Source organism: Meles meles, chromosome 4, assembly GCF_922984935.1.
Source record: "Meles meles chromosome 4, mMelMel3.1 paternal haplotype, whole genome shotgun sequence".
In the NCBI taxonomy this organism is placed as follows: Eukaryota; Metazoa; Chordata; class Mammalia; order Carnivora; family Mustelidae; genus Meles; species Meles meles.
In genome coordinates, this window is record NC_060069.1 from 53,352,037 (window position 1) to 53,368,722 (window position 16,686).

Here is a 16,686-nt window from a genome sequence, read left to right on the forward strand (position 1 = left end):
GTAACGGGAATTTTAGGGATGAAGGCCCGAGGGCAGGAGAGGCCGTTGGGGATGAGGGGGAGGGGAACGAGTTACGTGTTCCCAGTGCTTTGCATTTGCACAGAAAGGCGCTCCCGCTCCCTAACCCAGTCTTTGCTGCTTACTCACTAGCCTTCCGCCAGACGAACCAACCGTCCCCAGCTCACAAAGAAACCAAAACTACGGGCATTGTGTTGCAAGGCGGGGGGCCGTGGTGAACGTGGCGGACAGCTGCGGGTCCGCGCAGCGAGGCCTGGGAGGAGGCTGACGCGGGCCGCTCCCGGCGGGTGCTCTGGCAGATTCCTGAACTCCTTCCAAGGGCGCAGGGGCCGAGCTGGACCCGGGGCGCCCCGCCCCGCGCCTGCAGCGCAGCCTCGGACCCAGGCGGCCCGTCGTCCCAGTGTGACTGCGAGCACGACTTGGGGCGTGTGCGCGCTCGCCGCCGGGGACAGGAGCTCTCTGGGCCGCACAGCAGGCTGTAAATACCTGGGTTCAGCGCAGCCTCAGCTTAGAAGGGGGCCTGCTAGCCCAGTCCTAGGTTAGGGACGGCTAATAGTGCGCTCGGGGACCGTCCGCTCTCCTTGCACTCTCCCCTGGAGCCCTCTCCCCCACCCCACCTCCAGCCGGAGCAAGGGGAGGGGGCCGGATGACGTCATGGAACTAGGTGGAGGATTTAGCTCAGAAACCCACCCGGGAGCAGCCCTGGGGCCAATGTTCTATTTAAGCAGACGGTGTAAGACTCCAGGCTCCACTTTCCCAAATCCAGCGTGGCAGCCCTAACCAAGATCTAAGCAGGCTTGGGGTTCTGAAAGAAATCAGTGTGTAACGCCAAGGGCCCTGGAGAATGGGCCTGCAGGGTTGGGCTGGCAAGGCTTTCAAAAGCATGGCTGGGGCCAAGAGGCCATTAAAATTCTTCCTGCAAGGTCTCAGGTAGTGGGACGGCTTTGAGGCTGAACTATGCCTCGTGGCACAGGTAATATTATTATTAACTGTAAAACCAATGCAAACAGTTATGGAATGCTACCGCCTTCCAGAGACCAATCAAACCCTGGAAGTAGAAGTCATTCCAACACCCCGCCCCCGTTTTACAGTTGACAAACTAAAGTTCCAAGAGGTTAAGGAGCTCTGAGGCAGGATTTAAACCCTTATCTCTTTGTCTTTAGGCCCAAGCACCCTCTTTCTGAGACTCTGCATTGTCTCTCGATTTTCAAGTAGGTACATTCCAAAGGTGAGGGCACCCAGTGTCCAACAGCCTCCAGGCTCTCCCATCTCTTCTGTTTGTCCCAGTCTGCCTATGACCCAAGACATAATGGGAGAAGGGGACAATCCGTCAGAAAGCAAAGGAAGGACTGTTTGCTCTTCAAGAGGGAGGTTAACAACTGACCGAGTTAATAGCTAACTTTCCTAGCTAGTTATGAGTGGAGATGGAGGGGACAGGGTACACTTACAATGAAAGGTGACTTTGTGGATTACAGTGTGCCAAGGGCTGTGCTGTGCTAGTGGTATACTTTTTTTTTTTTTTTTAACAAAGTTGGCGACAAGGCAAGACCTAATACTATTATCCAACATTGATGGGCCAGGCACTGCTCTAAGTACTCTGCAAGACTGAGTAGTGGTGGGAAGATTTCAATTATTCAGACAACAGCTGGAGTTTAATTTTGCTATAAGTCTAGCATCAGCAAAAGTCCCGATTTGCCTCATTGACTCTTTCATCTCCAGAGTAAGACCTGGCGCCTGACTGCCTGGGTTGGCGTCCTTGCTCCGTCAGCTTGTAGAGGGGCAAGTTCTGTAGGTTGGAGCAGGCACCTTACCCCTGTGAGACCCTGTAGTCCGGGGGCAGCAGTGGTGCTGTGAGGATCCCAAGAGAGAGCGCAGGGGAAGGACCGGCACATTGCCCAAAGAAGCTCTTGGCAAGCAAGAGCCGCTCGTTCTGTTATTATTGTTACCTCTAGAAGCAGAAGGGGCATTTTGACCCACGGTAAATAAATTGAGATGCTGTGGAAGTAACAACAACCCAGAAGGAAAGTGACCGTTTTGTCTCAGAGGTGATAAGAGTAAAGGACGGCTGTGCTTGATGCAGAGTTGAGCCAAGCTAATTTCAGAGAGTTTGGAAAAACGTCTGACCCACCAGGATTCTAGCCTAAATCCTTAAATAAGAATTTCCGTATAAAGGATAGGAAGGATGGAAGATATTCTGAAATAACTTGTTAACAATTCATTAGCTCCATTGGGAAGAAAAAGGAAAAGAGTTATGAAAACCATCCCGACTGCGGCGGGGAGCTCTGGGTCGGACCCATGCTTTCAGGACTGTACACATTCGTGCAAGAGCAGGGTGCGACCATGCAAGCGGGTGTAAATGCACTAGAGCAACACAGACCTGATGCTAGAGGCCACGCAGAATGTGAGACAATGAAGCGAAAGAGAACATGGGAAGAATAGCTCATTAGGACTCTGACCCTGGAAAGAATTATCTGTTCCAGAGAGAGTAAACTTAACCAAAAAAAAAAAAAAAAAAAAAAGGAAGAACAGATGCTAAAGGTGTGTAGCAGACCCCAGGGTAGATCAATCGAGAATTAACTGGCCTTGGAAAACATGCCCATTAGAATCCAAGTTGCTGGACAAGCCTTCAGATGTCTTTCCTGGGCTGCTTTGACAAATAGAAAACAGAGTGGGATTCAACCAATGAGAGACAAATGGACAAATGCCCCAGTTTTCAAAACATTAGAAAAGGAGACATCCCAATCCCTGGTAGGTTTCTGAAGTAAATTATTAACCAAGTATTTGCTCCTTGCACACAGATAATAGTGATTTACTGTGAGTTCTCTTATTTCTTTTCTGACAGAGAGGGTAGGGTGGTCATTTAGAAAAATGCCGTTTGGTCACAGCACAATCTTGTGTTTTAATGGAGAGAACACAGGATTGAGGTTTGGAGATGTGGAAACTAGTCTGGTTCCACCATTAGTAAGTTGAGTGACCACAGGCAAGTTTCTAAACCCTTCTGGGCCTTGTTTATCAAAGTTGGGGCAGGTTCTTTTAAGGCGCGCTCATTTTTAATTTCCATGATTCCACACTGTAATGAAAAGGAGACTTAGAGTCGGTTCAATCCAGAGGATACACCCTCCCCACGCGCGAGGGCTGTGTATTGTACAGTGTCTGCTTTGTTAGACTGACCAAGGAGAGGGCTCAGTCCCTGTTTTTGCCCTTCATATACATGCATTAGTGATTTAGTCCACAAATGATAGGACGGCTATGGCGAGGGGTCATAGAATGAAGGAACTCGATGGAAGGAGGAGACTTGGGCTAGAAACCAGATGAAATTGATTGACATAAATGTAAAGCCCTATGTCTACATTATTTAAAAAAAAAAATACCTACGCAAGTTCACAATAGGGAAGAGCAGGCTGAGAAGTACATAATGGGCGGAGGGTCTGGGTGTCTGTGATGACCACCCATTCAAGCTGAAGCGATCCAGCTGTCATCTAGCTGCTAACAAAAGAGCTGGTGCTGCTGTGATCATATTTAACAAAAAGATAATGATAATGGGGGACATGTGTCATGTACTCCCATGGGCTTGCCATGTTATCTCATTTCTGGGAGAACGAGAGTATGAGAGGATCGCAGCCCCAGGATGTGCTCCTGCCTTGGCCACCATCCTGGAGCAACGCCGGAAAACTTAGAGAATGGGAGACTAACCAACAGTAGTCTTTGCAGAACAGGGCAGCCAGGACAGGGAAATCTGAAAATCGGGTCCCACAGGAGCAACTGAGAGAGCTGACCATGTTCAACCCAGAGGAGGCACAACCAGAATGGCGTGGGAGAGGGAGGAGAGATAAAGGGGCCGTTAGGACTTAGGCTCTGACTGCCTGCCATCAAGTCTGTGTACTTCCATGTGTACATTGTGTGATTTTGGGAAAATTGTTTAACCACTCGTGTGTCTCAGTTTCCCCATTATGAAGAGGAAATAGTTACAGTAACTGACTTCCAAGATTATTAGGAAGGTACTAAATGAGCTGTGTCCAAAAGCTTACCAGGCAGGTGGCAATGCTTAATACTTGTGAACAGTGATAGTGACGATTGTCATCATGTTGCCGGTGGGCTGTCCCCATGGAGGAGGAAGGAGGGTCATCCTGTCTGGCTTCAGAAGGGAAACGAGGACCAATAGGTAGAAGCAGGAAGAAAGCGAATCTGGTTCAACATAAAGAGACAAGCTTTTAGGGGCACCTGGGTGGCTCAGTGGGTTAAAGCCTCTGCCTTCAGCCCAAGGTCCTGGTTTCGAGCCCCACATGGGACTCTCTGCTCCGCAGGGAGCCTACTTCCTCCTCTCTCTCTGCCTGCTTCTCTGCCTAGTTGTGATTTCTCTCTGTCAAATAAATAAAATATTTAAAAAAAAAAGACAAGCTTTCAAATAATCAGAAATTCCCAGTGAAGAAATGAGTTTCCAATCAAGAGAGAAACTCACTCCATTCCATTTTGTGGTCGGGGGACAAGCCATTGGGGATGAAAAGGTACCATACATTAAGAGCTTTGAAGAAATCAGGAGTTAAGCAAATATGAATGGCAACAAGCCCTTCCTTTCTGTTCCTTCTCTGTTGAGAAATCTCTGGACGTTTGGGTTTGTAGGTAACCCCAAAGACAGTGGATTTTTGTTGCATGCTTTTCATTTTTCCTGCCTCTCAAGAACTAAGATAAAGACCTTGGGCTTCACAGTCAAAGTCCCTAACTTTGAGTCCTTGCTCTTTTATATGTCAGCTGTACAATGTTGAGTAACCTAACTCCCCTCTCTGGGTGGGTTGTTCCCTTGTGTAAATGAAGAAAACTACCTACAGTTGTGCAGAACCGTGATCAGAACTAATTCATTTCTTGCTGCATTGGTAAAGAGTATGTCAAAAGTAGGCATATTTGAGACAGGCACATTCAGGCCTTCTGGCCTTTTGTTACCTGGCGGAGAATGCGGGTGGTGAAGAGAGGATAAGGAAACTGCAAGGTCAGCAGGCATAAGGGCCAAAATTGCACTTAAAATGCAGATACGAGAGACAGGCGAATTCTGAAAGCCTTCCAAATCTTTTTTCTTTGTCATTGAAGTATGCTTGACACACAATATTACATTCATTTTAGGGGTACAATATCGTGATTCAGCAACTGTATAGCTTATGCTGGGCTCACCCCAAGTGTAGCTCCCATCTGTCACCATACAACGCTATGACAATCCATTGACTCCGTTCCCTGTGCTGTATCTGAAAGCCTTCCAAGTCTTCCCACGCTGTCCTTATCACAGGAGGGATAGGATAAGAGGGGGTAAAGTGAAACTTATCTGTCCTTTGTTCAGAATCTACTATGTGTTAGGTTCGGGGCTCAGTGTCCCACCATATCTTCACATTGGTTAGGCGGGGACAGAATTGATGATAATGAGGTTGGACCAGAGAACATGTTTGCAGTTGTCTCGAGAACCATCCCTGAGCCCTTGTAGATCTGTAGAGGATCTCTGAAGCCTTGCACTGCCGTCCTCGAAGCTGAGCAGGATTGTATCTCCCCAGCCCACCGCAGGGGCCAAAGGCATTGGGCCTCCGTCCCTTTGCCCCAGGTTGAGCATCTGACAGAGGCAGGCTGCTGGCCAAGGGCCCATCACACACCCTTCACGAGAACTCCTGCCACACACACACATACAGTGTCTTTGGTTGGGATACACTGAGAACACTAACCAATGATCTTTTCTCTCTGCCCCTCAGTGTGACGGGATTGGGGTGGACCTGAGCAACATCTTTCTTGAAAGCATTGCCATTCTCAACATTCCCAGTATGTACGGGGGCACCAATCTCTGGGGAGAAACCAAGAAGAACCGGGCTGTGATCCGGGAAAGCAGGAAAGTCGTCACTGACCCCAAGGAACTGAAATTCTGCGTGCAAGGTAAGCAAGGCATGGGGACAATTGCTCACGGTTGGCGCCGCAGTGAGAGGGGGACATTCAGATGGGTGTGTTAGCAACCTGTATCAGGGCCTACAGCAGGCTCTAGAACGTCCTACAGCCCAACAAGGACCCATTGCTCTGGGGATATGCCATTTCATCATCCCTTTTGTTGCAATGTTTACCGTCCGACTGAGAGGAGAAAATTAACAATAAGGGAGCCCTAAATGACAATCAGCAATCAGACTGAACTCTGAGGTCAGGAGTCAAGCGCTGCTCTCAAGGTCACCAGTGCCCTCCCGTAACTAAATCCAACAGTCACTGCTCACACTTGATCTTCCTCCTCTCAGCAGTGGCGTTTCATCCAATCCCTGTTCCCGCAAATACTAGGATTCCACGGGTTCCTGTTTTCCTGCTCCTGCACTGGTTACCCCTTTCTAGTCTCTTTCACTGATTCCCCATCTCTGTAATCTTTTAGTGCTGGCAGCCCCCAGGCAAGGGCCTCAATTCTCTTTTCTGTCTGTCCTCACTTTTGATGACCTCATCCAGGCGTGAGACTTTATTTAAATACCACGTGAGCGTCAGTGACTCAGCATGCCCAAAACCGAACTCCTGATGTCCCTCCCACAGACCTTCCCCACCCATAGCCTTCTCCATTTCGGTTGATGTTAACTCCAGCCTGCCCGTTGCTCAAGCCAAAACACTTGGCACCATCCTTGACTCCTTTTTATCTCACACCTCCCATCCCACCCATCAGAAAATCTGCTAGCTCTACTTTTAAAAAATATCCAGGATCCAGTCACTTCTCACGCCTGCATTTCTGCCACCTTGATCTGAGCCACCTTCCTCTGTCCCTTGGATTACTACAAATCGTCCTAACTGGTTTCCTTGCTTCTATCCCTGCCCTGTAGAGTCTGTTCTCAGCACTGCATCGGAGAATCCCTGCGAAAATATGTGAGATTATGCTACTCTCTGGCTCAAAATCCTATAGTGGGTGGGTTGGAGTAAAAGCCAAAGATCCGTATGTGGCCCAGAGTGCCCTAAATGGTCTGGCCTCAGGTTACCTTAGTGACTTCATCTTCTGTTACTCCCCCCTCATCCCGCCTCTGTTACCATGTCTCCTCTAACACAGCAGGTTGCTTCTAGGAACTGACTATACTTTCTGACTGGAACAACTGGGAAATATGCCTTAGCGGCCTTCAGCTGGACCTTCCCCTCTCAATCCACACCTTCACCCCTACACCTTACCAGCCACTTCCATCAGTGAACCAAGTGGGAACTCAATCAGAGTACCCGGGTAGCTCTGATTCCTCCATGGTTTGGATGAATGGCCCCCATTAATCCTCAGGGGTTCTTAACGGACTGGTGAGCTGAGGGAGGAAATCCATGTATGAGTATAAGGGTATTGGCAAAGATACCACGTCAAGAGGCAGGAGCCTGGGTTCGGGTCCAAGTACAGGCTCTGACCTATTTTTGGCATCTCAGTTCTCTTTGTTGTAAAACCAGGATCTCGTGTAAACTTTTGATAGCTGAATGAATGGGGTTGAGCCAGATCATTGGTTCTTACACCAGTCCTGCTTATTGAAAATGAAGATTCCTAGGCCCTACCCCAGATCAACCTAATAATCACTGGGTTTTTTCCTAAATTTGTAGTGAGGTCCCCAGACAACTCTGATAGGCTGCCAGGTTTGAGAACCACTAACATAGAAAAATTATGTGTGGATCTGGATCTCTGTTCTTTGATGTCCCTGGCTGACAAGTACTAAGACTGGATGTGATCCTACCACAGAAGGAGACAAAGCTTGGCTGACCATCAAAGGGAGGGGTTACTTGCTTATTTCAGACTCTGTTAGACAGTCAGATCGTTCTATTCCAAGGCAAGGTCATCAAGACGTGTCATCTCCACACCTCCAGCCTTTAAGAGAGGACTCAGGAATTTTTATTTCTCTGTTGCCCTCTTAAAGTCCCCTTTGTTTCACACAGAAAGTTTTCAATTTGTGTAAATTATTAAACTGATTAATGTGTTCCTCCTTCCTTCCTTGGCAAGGGAAGTTGTGGTTGCTAGCAGAGGGTGGGGGAAGCATTGCAGGTTATAGAAACTTTGTACAAATTTTCCCACCCTGGTGCTCCTACCCCAACCCCCACCCAGACATTCAGTTCCAGCAGAACAGTATCAGGGTAGAATCCTCCACCTACCCCTGCCCAGGGTTTGGGAAAGCTCTTGCTAATGTTCTTGCTATGTTCTGGTTAGGACTCAAGGACTTATCTTCTTACATATCGGCCCATGTATCTTCCCCTTCCAGCAAGAGTAATGTGTCTGCTGATCACTCCTACCCATCATCTACAGGAACTCTCTTCCCCAAATCCCCCTTTCCCACCCCCAGAATGTGCTTTCGGAGCTAAAAATGAAGCTACTTCCTGTTCTTTAGTTGAGGACATGAGCTGATCAGAGCAGAGGCCCAAGAGGGGTCTGGCTTCTGGGCTTTACAGAGACCGCAGCATTGAGCATTCTTCTGAAAGGGCCATGATCTCATTTAAGTTGAGATGTGAATGGGGGAAAGCTAGAGAGACAATCTATTTTAGTAGCAGAGCTTTGGCCTGGGAGTCAGGAGACCTGGGTTCCAGTGATACTCTGCTTCTCACTAGTGTGTGATGTTGGGCAAGTCTTTCACCCTGCTGGGTTTCAGTTTTCATTATCTGTAAAATATGCAAGTGTGACAATCACATAGGCTCCTATAGATCATAGCTTCCTTGCAGATTCACAAAATTAAGGCATGGCCAGTTTTCCGTCTAAGTGGGCCCCTTGAGCTAAATCATATCACACGCTCCCTCCGTCTTTCAGTGTGTTTTGTTTCACAGTTTTTAGGCCAGCTGCTGAGAAGGCAGGAATCTCTTCTCAACAGGCTCTTCATTTGCTGGGATTCTTTACTCCTTGGCGGTTTCATTGGGATTGGAGGTGAGGAAGAAGTCAGGAGGGAATAGTGGGAGGGAAGCGATTTCTCTCAGGAGGTTTAAGAGGAAATGACACTAGAAGAGGTTACTGTCAAGCCTCCTCATCACAGATCAGTCTTTCTCCTTAGAAAAGCAATCTAAGAAATAAGGTCATTCAAAATGAGCATGGAGTGAGTTCTGTACAAACCCTGCCTAGTTAGAGTGCAAGAGTGCCTGGAAAAGCACCACACTAGCAACTGAATGACTTGGGTTTACATTTAGGCTTTACACCTTCCAGATTTATAAACTCGACTTCCTAAAAGTCTCAGCTTCCTCATCTGTAAAATGGGCATAATAATATGTAACTTATGAAGATGATGGATGTGAAAGTGCCTGGAACATAGCATAAACTCAAACTTTAAAAAAATGTATTTCCTCTCACCTTTTATCCTAGTTTATTCTGGAGCATACCAGTTAGATTTCTGATTTTGAAGTTCTTAACTTTAGCCTTGCCATCTACCTGTACTAACAATAAAAAGGACAGAGCTCCTGCAGAAGTCCAGCCCCTGCCTTTGTCCTAGCACATTAAACTTACACTATCAATTGTCCCGACATGTCCTTCCCTAGACCTTTCGTGTTCCAAACATGGAGGCTGGGGGTTAGTCATCTTTGTATCCCCAGTGCCTGATAGGTAGTTAGTCAAAACAAGCAGTGCATGGGCATTGGTTCTTATTCTTTCTTATGATACCAATAAGAATAGAGATGGATAGTCTCTTATATTTGCATTTCATTTTGGCTTACAAATAATGTTGCCTATGTTAGCTTCATGTGACCTAACCAGAAACCCAGGAGCAAGGTTATACCCACTCCTTTCCACATCCCTACTTCATAGCTGGGGAAAAACAGAGGCCCAGAGAAGGGGGCCCTCTTACACAATTTACATCCAGTGGTAGCATCAGAATCAAGTCCATGATTCCTAGCTAGCCCCTAGTGTCCAGTGTCCAACCAGAAAATTAATTTGAAAATCCTACTGCATGTATTGTACAAGCCAGACACTCAGAAAACAGGAAACGTTTATTTACCAGGCTAAGGAAAGGCTCCAAATAGACTTGCGGAAGTTCTGCTCCTCCCTGAAGGTCTAGGTCAAGGGCTATCTCCTTTCTGGAGCCTCTGGTGGCACCTCTGGATGTGAATCCAGCCCTTGCCTTCCTAGAGCACTTGACTTTACTGTCTTGACAGTACACTGATTATGGGTTGGCCCTGTTGCATGGGTGTGTGTATCCTTGTCACTTCTTTCTTCTGCTAGGACCTGGAAAATGGGGAGTATGGGGTCCTCATCTGTGTGTCCTCCTCAAAGCTTAACATCCTTCCCACCTGGCTCATGTTGTTCTACAGAAATGTTTTTTGGAGGGAGTGAGAAGGGGAGAGAATCCTGCCTTTGGTCTGCCAGCACAGTGGGCAGTAGATTCTGGAGCTGGATAGGAACAGGCATTCAGTGGAAAATCTTGAAAGAAAAAAAAAATGTATTTTAAAGAGTTATATGTGAGTGTTTATGAGGCTGAGATTTCAAACTCGTGATACCATTAGATTCGACTGATAAGTAAAATGTGCCAGCTATCTGCAAATAAGTAATTCAAATCTATCTTGAGGACTTAGAATCAATATAGGATATTGAGCTAGAAGTTGAAAGACCCAGGCCTTCCCACCACCAGCCGTGTGATGTTGGTTAAGTCATTAAACCTCCCCAAGCCTCCATTTCAGCCCATACAAAATGGAAACAATTATGGTCTCTCTCACTGAGCATTGTTTTGATGGTTAAATGAGATCATCCATGTAGAGCATTTAGTAGAGTGGGCGGAACATGGGGAGTGTTTAATCAATAGTAATCTGAATTATTATTAAGTGATAAATGGAGAGTGATAAATATTTAGTGTATGATAAGAAAGGGGCCAGATTTTTTTTTTTTTTTTTTTTAGATTTTACTTTTTTAGAGAGAGAGAACACAAATGGGGGAGAGGAGCAGAGAGAGAGGGAGAAGCAGTCTTCCTGCTGAGCAGGGAGCCCAATGTGGGGCTTGATCCCAGGATTCTGGCATCATGATCTGAGCCGAAGGCAGAGGCTTAACCCACTGAGCCACCCAGGTGCCCCAAAAGGGGCTGGATTTAGTGTTTCACTCTTTTATGCTCTACTTCAGAAATTTGGTCTAGATTATTTTTAAATTACCTGTGGCTCTGAAAACCTGTACCTCTAGGGTTATTTGTTGGCACTATGCTGAAGTTGGTTTGGTTATTGCTTCCAGTATGGGAGTTACCCCTAAGCTGAGTTTCCAGTGAAACAAGATAAAGGGTAAGGATGCCAAGCATTGAATCCACATGAAGCACCAAGGGCATGACACAAAGCCGAAGCAGTCCCTGCAAGGTTGGGGAGTGAAGCCCTGAGAAGCTCTGCCATCGTCTCTCCCTAGCCCCACCCGAGGTATAAATGCAGGGACTTCCTACACTTTTTCTCACATTCTTCACTGAACCCCATATCTGTCACAATCCAGCCTTCAGCCTTAAAACAACAATAGTCTTGAGACTATGTCATCCACACCTAAGCCCTTCTGTCTATCTGCTATTAAAGCAACTCTTTTCTCAGTGATTTCTTCGTCAATCCCAACTGAACTGCAAACAGGGTGTCCTATATGAGGTTCTAAGCAGAAAGGACAAAATCTCCCCAGACTTTCATTGGTAATAATTTTTTGATACCTAGCAAATGAAGACAGGGAGATAGACCGTGAGGAAGCCATCAGGGAGCATGGGAAGCAGGCCTGAATAAATTAATCCAACAGCTAGGCATACAATTAGGATCTGTAATAAGCAGAAAAGAAGGAGCCCCCAGCGAGGCCAGCCAGCCAGTGTGGGGCTCATAGGCCTGCCTAGCCTCGCATTCCAACCCACCAACCAGGCATCACACAGGTACCCTCCTAGCAAACACAGAGTCCTAAATCAGCCCCAGTGCAGATGCCTTGCTTGAGAAGGGGATAACTTGCCTCTTCAGCTGACTCCACTACTTCAAGCGCACACGTGGTTCTGTCTGTCTCTGTACTGTGCCCATGTGGATTTTCACAGATTGTATGGACCATACTCTAGATGTCAAAGCAAGAGAATGGGCTGCCATCCAGCCATCTCAGGCTCACATTCCCGGGTGGGAAGCTGGAGCTCAGACGAGCCAAAAAAAATAATTGTGAGCTTGTGAGTTCCTTGTTTCTGAGGGCTTTCTTTCCACTTCCGTGAAACCATAACAGAAGGTGGCCCATTGGGCTCAGGAGCTGTCCAGAGTTGGAGGTTCCCGATTTTCCCATTGGTAGGGAGCTGGCCACAAAGACAGTCATAACGTACAGTAGTCAGCTATTTACTGCTCATGGGAGTTGAGAGAAAGTCAAAATTTCATCAAGTATGCGTTCCACAGAGGTCTCTCGGGCCAAGGTCTCTCCTGGGGGCTGAGGAAGAGCAAGGCAAGGGATCCCTAGAGCCTGGGGGTACTTGGGTGTGCACTGGGACTGCCCTCAGTGCTGGGGAGTAACCATGGCAACGTACATGTTGTTCCTCTTAACCGTTATGGGCCTGCAGAGAGACAATGTGTCGCTTTTCATAGGAAATCACAGCATTGACTTTCAGTCCTTTGGGTGCCCACATTAGAATCAACATGTCCCAAAAGAGGCATTATCTTCTTCTTTACACAGCCTGCCCCCTCTCCTAAAGCCCACTGCCCCGTCCCTGCTCCTTGCCTTGTTAATGGCATTACCTTTGGCCCACACTAGAGACCCAGAGTCATGCATTTTCCTTTACAGATGCTTGTGGAACTCTCCCACAATTATTTCCTTACCTGGGGTCCCCCACCCAGCTATGGGCTCCTCAGCTCCGGATGTCATAATTCTTTCTATATCCTTGTGCCCGGCACAGTCCCTGAGACCCCGAAAGGGCTAATATTTATATTGGTTGACCAAAAGCACCCAAGGTCAGGGGCACCTGACATGGGGAGTTAGGAAGCTGTGTTTGAGTTATCTCCCAGCAAAGTGGAATTTGTAAGGGTGATGTTGGGGCACAACGCCCCAGGGTCGCCTGTGCCAGCATTGGCCTCTATCAGAGGCCAGGAGGTCCACTTCCCAATCCTCACTCTTCCCTCTCCAAGGCCATGTCTGTTCCCAGCTGACTCTACATCAGGTGTGGCTCTAGGAGCACCGGGCAGAGCTGCCCGCTCAATCTGCAGGTTAGGCCAGGTAGGAATTTTGCAGCTTCCAAATCAAGGCCAAATCTGGTTCTCAGAAGTCTGTTTCCATAGAGACTATAATGTTTCCTATGTAGCACTGAAATCCCAGAACCACAAGTCTCTTAGAAATTCAGAGATCACTGTGTCCTCTAGATAAGGAAAGTGAGAACAAGGTGAAGTGGCTTGCCCTTGGCCCAACCCGGACTGAAGGGCAGGTTTCTTGGCTCAGTTGGGCCAGTTCTTGGTGCCTGAGAGCAAGCATTGGCCAACTTTTCCTGTAAAGGGTCACAGAGTAGGTACTAAAATAATTAGGCTTTGTGGGCCATACCGTCTCTGATGCAGCTACCTCACTCTGTCCACTTAGTGTGAAAGCACGCATAGACAATATACAAATGAATGGGCTCGGCTGTGTTGCAACACAACTTTGTTTACACAAACACACAGCAAGCTAGATTTGGCCCTCGAGCTGTGGTTTGCCCATTTCTGCTCCAGACCTCATGCGGTCCACAACCAACAACAAGGGCATCCCCTGACTATGTCAGCAATGCAGATCCTTGAGTCCTCCGGCAGGCCTGGTGAAGCCGGATCTACATTTCCACGAGATCCCCGGGGGGATCCTATGAGTGCTGGAGTTTGAGAAGCAGGACACTGGTGAGCCTGGCCACTCCCCCCTAAGAATGCCAAGAAGAAACTTCACAGATTAGAAAAATGAGACCCAGGGAGATTTGTGGACCTGCCCGTGGTCATACAAATTGGTGGGTATGGGACTGGAGCCCAAGTCCTAGTATTTCAACATAGAATTCTTTCTGCACATGCCAGAGTACCCACCCCGGCCTCCTCCTTTCTGGCTGGCCCTGACCCAACTAAGTTCACCGGAAATTCAAGAAAAGTCGTCCCCCATCCTTCCTTGGCTGACTTCTGAATCAAGAGGGCTCTGACTCCAGCTGTGTCTCCTTCTCTTCCCCCAGCTCATCCCTGACCAAGACCTGGGAGGGGGTGGCGAGCTAGAATTGTGCCGCTGGAGGCGGCCCAGCATTGGCAGGGGCAAACTTGCTCACCGAGCTTCAAGCTGGAGTTAAACTTCAACTTAATTCCTGTCTTAAGAAGTTCGCTGCCCAAAATAGAACCCAGAGCCAATGAGCCCTTCATTTTTCACATGCAGAAGAAACTTCTGGGGTAGCTCTTTGGCAGGTCTAAACCTGTTAAGATTTCTCCCCCTTGGCTTGCCCTCCCTTGGCCCATGCACCAGTCCCCGTTTCTCTGTAGCAGCTTCTTAGTCATTTGATATCAGGTGTCTGCTGAGACTCAACCCACAGCAAAATCCAGGCAGGCCACTCCGCTCCACGTGTCCTGGACGCTGGTGTTCTTCATCTGCTCCTAATTTGGGTAAGAAGCATTTCATATTATTAAGTAATCAATTAATATATATTGGGCTGCTTTTTACTGAGCACTTACTTATGGGCCAAGCCTGTTGCATATTTAATTACCAATATTCCTTGACTTACACTGAATGCCTAGTAACACCATGAAAATACAGTAAGTTGAAAGTGTATTTACTACGCTTAACCTACCGAATATTGTAGCTTAGCATAGCCTACCTTAAATGCGTGTGGAACACATATATCGCCGTACAATTGGGGAAAATCCTCTAACACAAAGCCTATTTTATAATAAAGTGTTAACTATCTCATGTAATATAATGAATCCTGTGCTGAAACTGAAAACCAGAATGGCTGTCTGCGTAGCGGTCATCTGCCCATTGATCACGTGGCTGACTGGGAGCTGTGCTGTGCTGTCCTTGCCCAGCAGCACGACACGGTATGGTTCCGTGTATCCCTGGCCTGGGAAAAGAACAAAATTCAAAATGTGAGGTATGATTTCTATTGAGTATATTACTTTTGCATCACCATAAAGTCGAACAATTGTTAAGTTGGAAACGTTCTGTATTTCGTCCACTTTATGGCTGAGGACACTGAGGTTAATAGGGTCCCGTGGCCCACAGGACGGGACAGAGCATGGATTCAAACCTGCCTTCAAGGACCTGTAGGGCTCCAGGTGCTGCGGAAGACACCAGCAAGAGTGTGGGGGCTCCAGGAGCTCACAGTCTCCCTACAGGAAATACATGGAGAGCAGTTCTGTTAATGCCAGTACCATAGGTGAGCAGCACGGAGTGGCAGAAACAGAGTATCATAAGAGTGTGGGGGGCAAGACAAGGAGGGCTTTCCTTAAGAACTTGATTCCTGGCTATGATTCCAGTACTATGCCCTGCACCCAGGAGGTGACCAGGAAATATTTGATGTCTGAGTGAATGAACGAGTGAGCGAGATACAGAATGTGTGTATGCTGACACGTGAAGCTGGCAAGGATTTGCAAAGGCAGTGAGTGAGAGAAGGGAAGCATAGATTAGAGCACCAGCATGCAGAGGTGACAGAAAGAAGGGCTGGAAAGGTAGAGATCTATGAGTCATGCGCCATGGGATTTGTCCATGATCCTCGAATCATAGGAAGAGAGGAAAAGGTGAAGGTGTTCAAGCCCGGAGCAATAAGATGGGAGAGGAGTTAGAGGACAGGGAAAGGGAAGGGCAGCAGGAGACCAGTTCAGAAGTTAATGGAGAACAACAGCCAGCAGGAAGTGGAGGACAAAGGAAGGGGACGCTGCCCAGTGGGTGGTTCCGCCCTCCCCCACAAACCACCCAACAGCATCCCAGCTTCTACCCACATGCTCCGCCCTCCTGTCTGCCTCCACACCACACGGCTCCCTTGTTCGAAGAGCAGACGCCTTACACCGGAACCTGGGTCTTTTCCGCCTCCAGGGTGCCGCCTGCACCCTCCTCTTCCCATTTTCAGGCCACTTCGTCCAATACTGGTTAAGCATCTCCTTGAATTTAGCACTAGATGCTAGAAATACTTTATACTCATCATCTCATTTTAATCCCCTGCAGCACCCTTGAGAAACACTTTATAATTAGAAAAACGAGGCTCAGGGAGGTTAATTGACCTGTCCGAGGCCACACTAATTGGTGGATCTGGGACTAGGGCCAAGTCCTGGTATTGCAAGCATGGCGTTCCCTCCATGTGCACTGCAGTACCCTCCAACCCCCCCCATCTCTGGCCAATCCTGACCCAACAGCCGGAAACAGTCCCTCCTGATCGCAACTCTCTACTTCTGCCTTTCTGGGGCAGGTGGGTGGTGTGCACATCTCTCCGAGCTGTGATTAGCTTGGTGGGTGTAGATGTCTGCAATGTACCTTATTATATGTGTCATGCCTGAGAATCAGGTTTGAGTTGAGCTGGAAAATCTCACCACTAATTGATTTATTCTATTATATACACCGTACCTAGAACCGAAGCTCCTCAAGCTCAGTAAGCAAAATAAAGCCAGCTAATATACCGACAAAATACCAACAATAGCATTTCACATTCTAGCCGAGAAAGTCAGTATTCCATTTAATAAGATCGCATAGCCAAGAAGTGTTCCCTGAGAGGAACCGAGGAGAGGCTCAGGCCCTCCATGCTCATTTCCTGGCCATTGGACATCCTATCGCTCTTAGGTATTTTGTCTCTGCCTTGAGTTTTTTATTCCTAG

The 16,686-nt window shown here is 47.7% G+C and overlaps 1 protein-coding gene across 3 annotated transcripts in view; it reads left to right on the top strand.

The window, feature by feature from the left end:
- The window catches only part of DGKG (diacylglycerol kinase gamma), a 211,890-nt gene that overhangs the window by 158,435 nt on the left and 36,769 nt on the right, over positions 1 to 16,686 (top strand). For all 3 annotated transcript variants that reach the window (XR_006818085.1, XR_006818086.1, XM_046003528.1), the window contains one exon: positions 5,745 to 5,922. Coding sequence is in view for 1 of the 3 variants with exons in the window: in XM_046003528.1 (XP_045859484.1) it covers positions 5,745 to 5,922 (178 nt within the window). In the remaining 2 variants the exon portion in view is untranslated. The remainder of the gene's footprint in view (positions 1 to 5,744; positions 5,923 to 16,686) is intronic.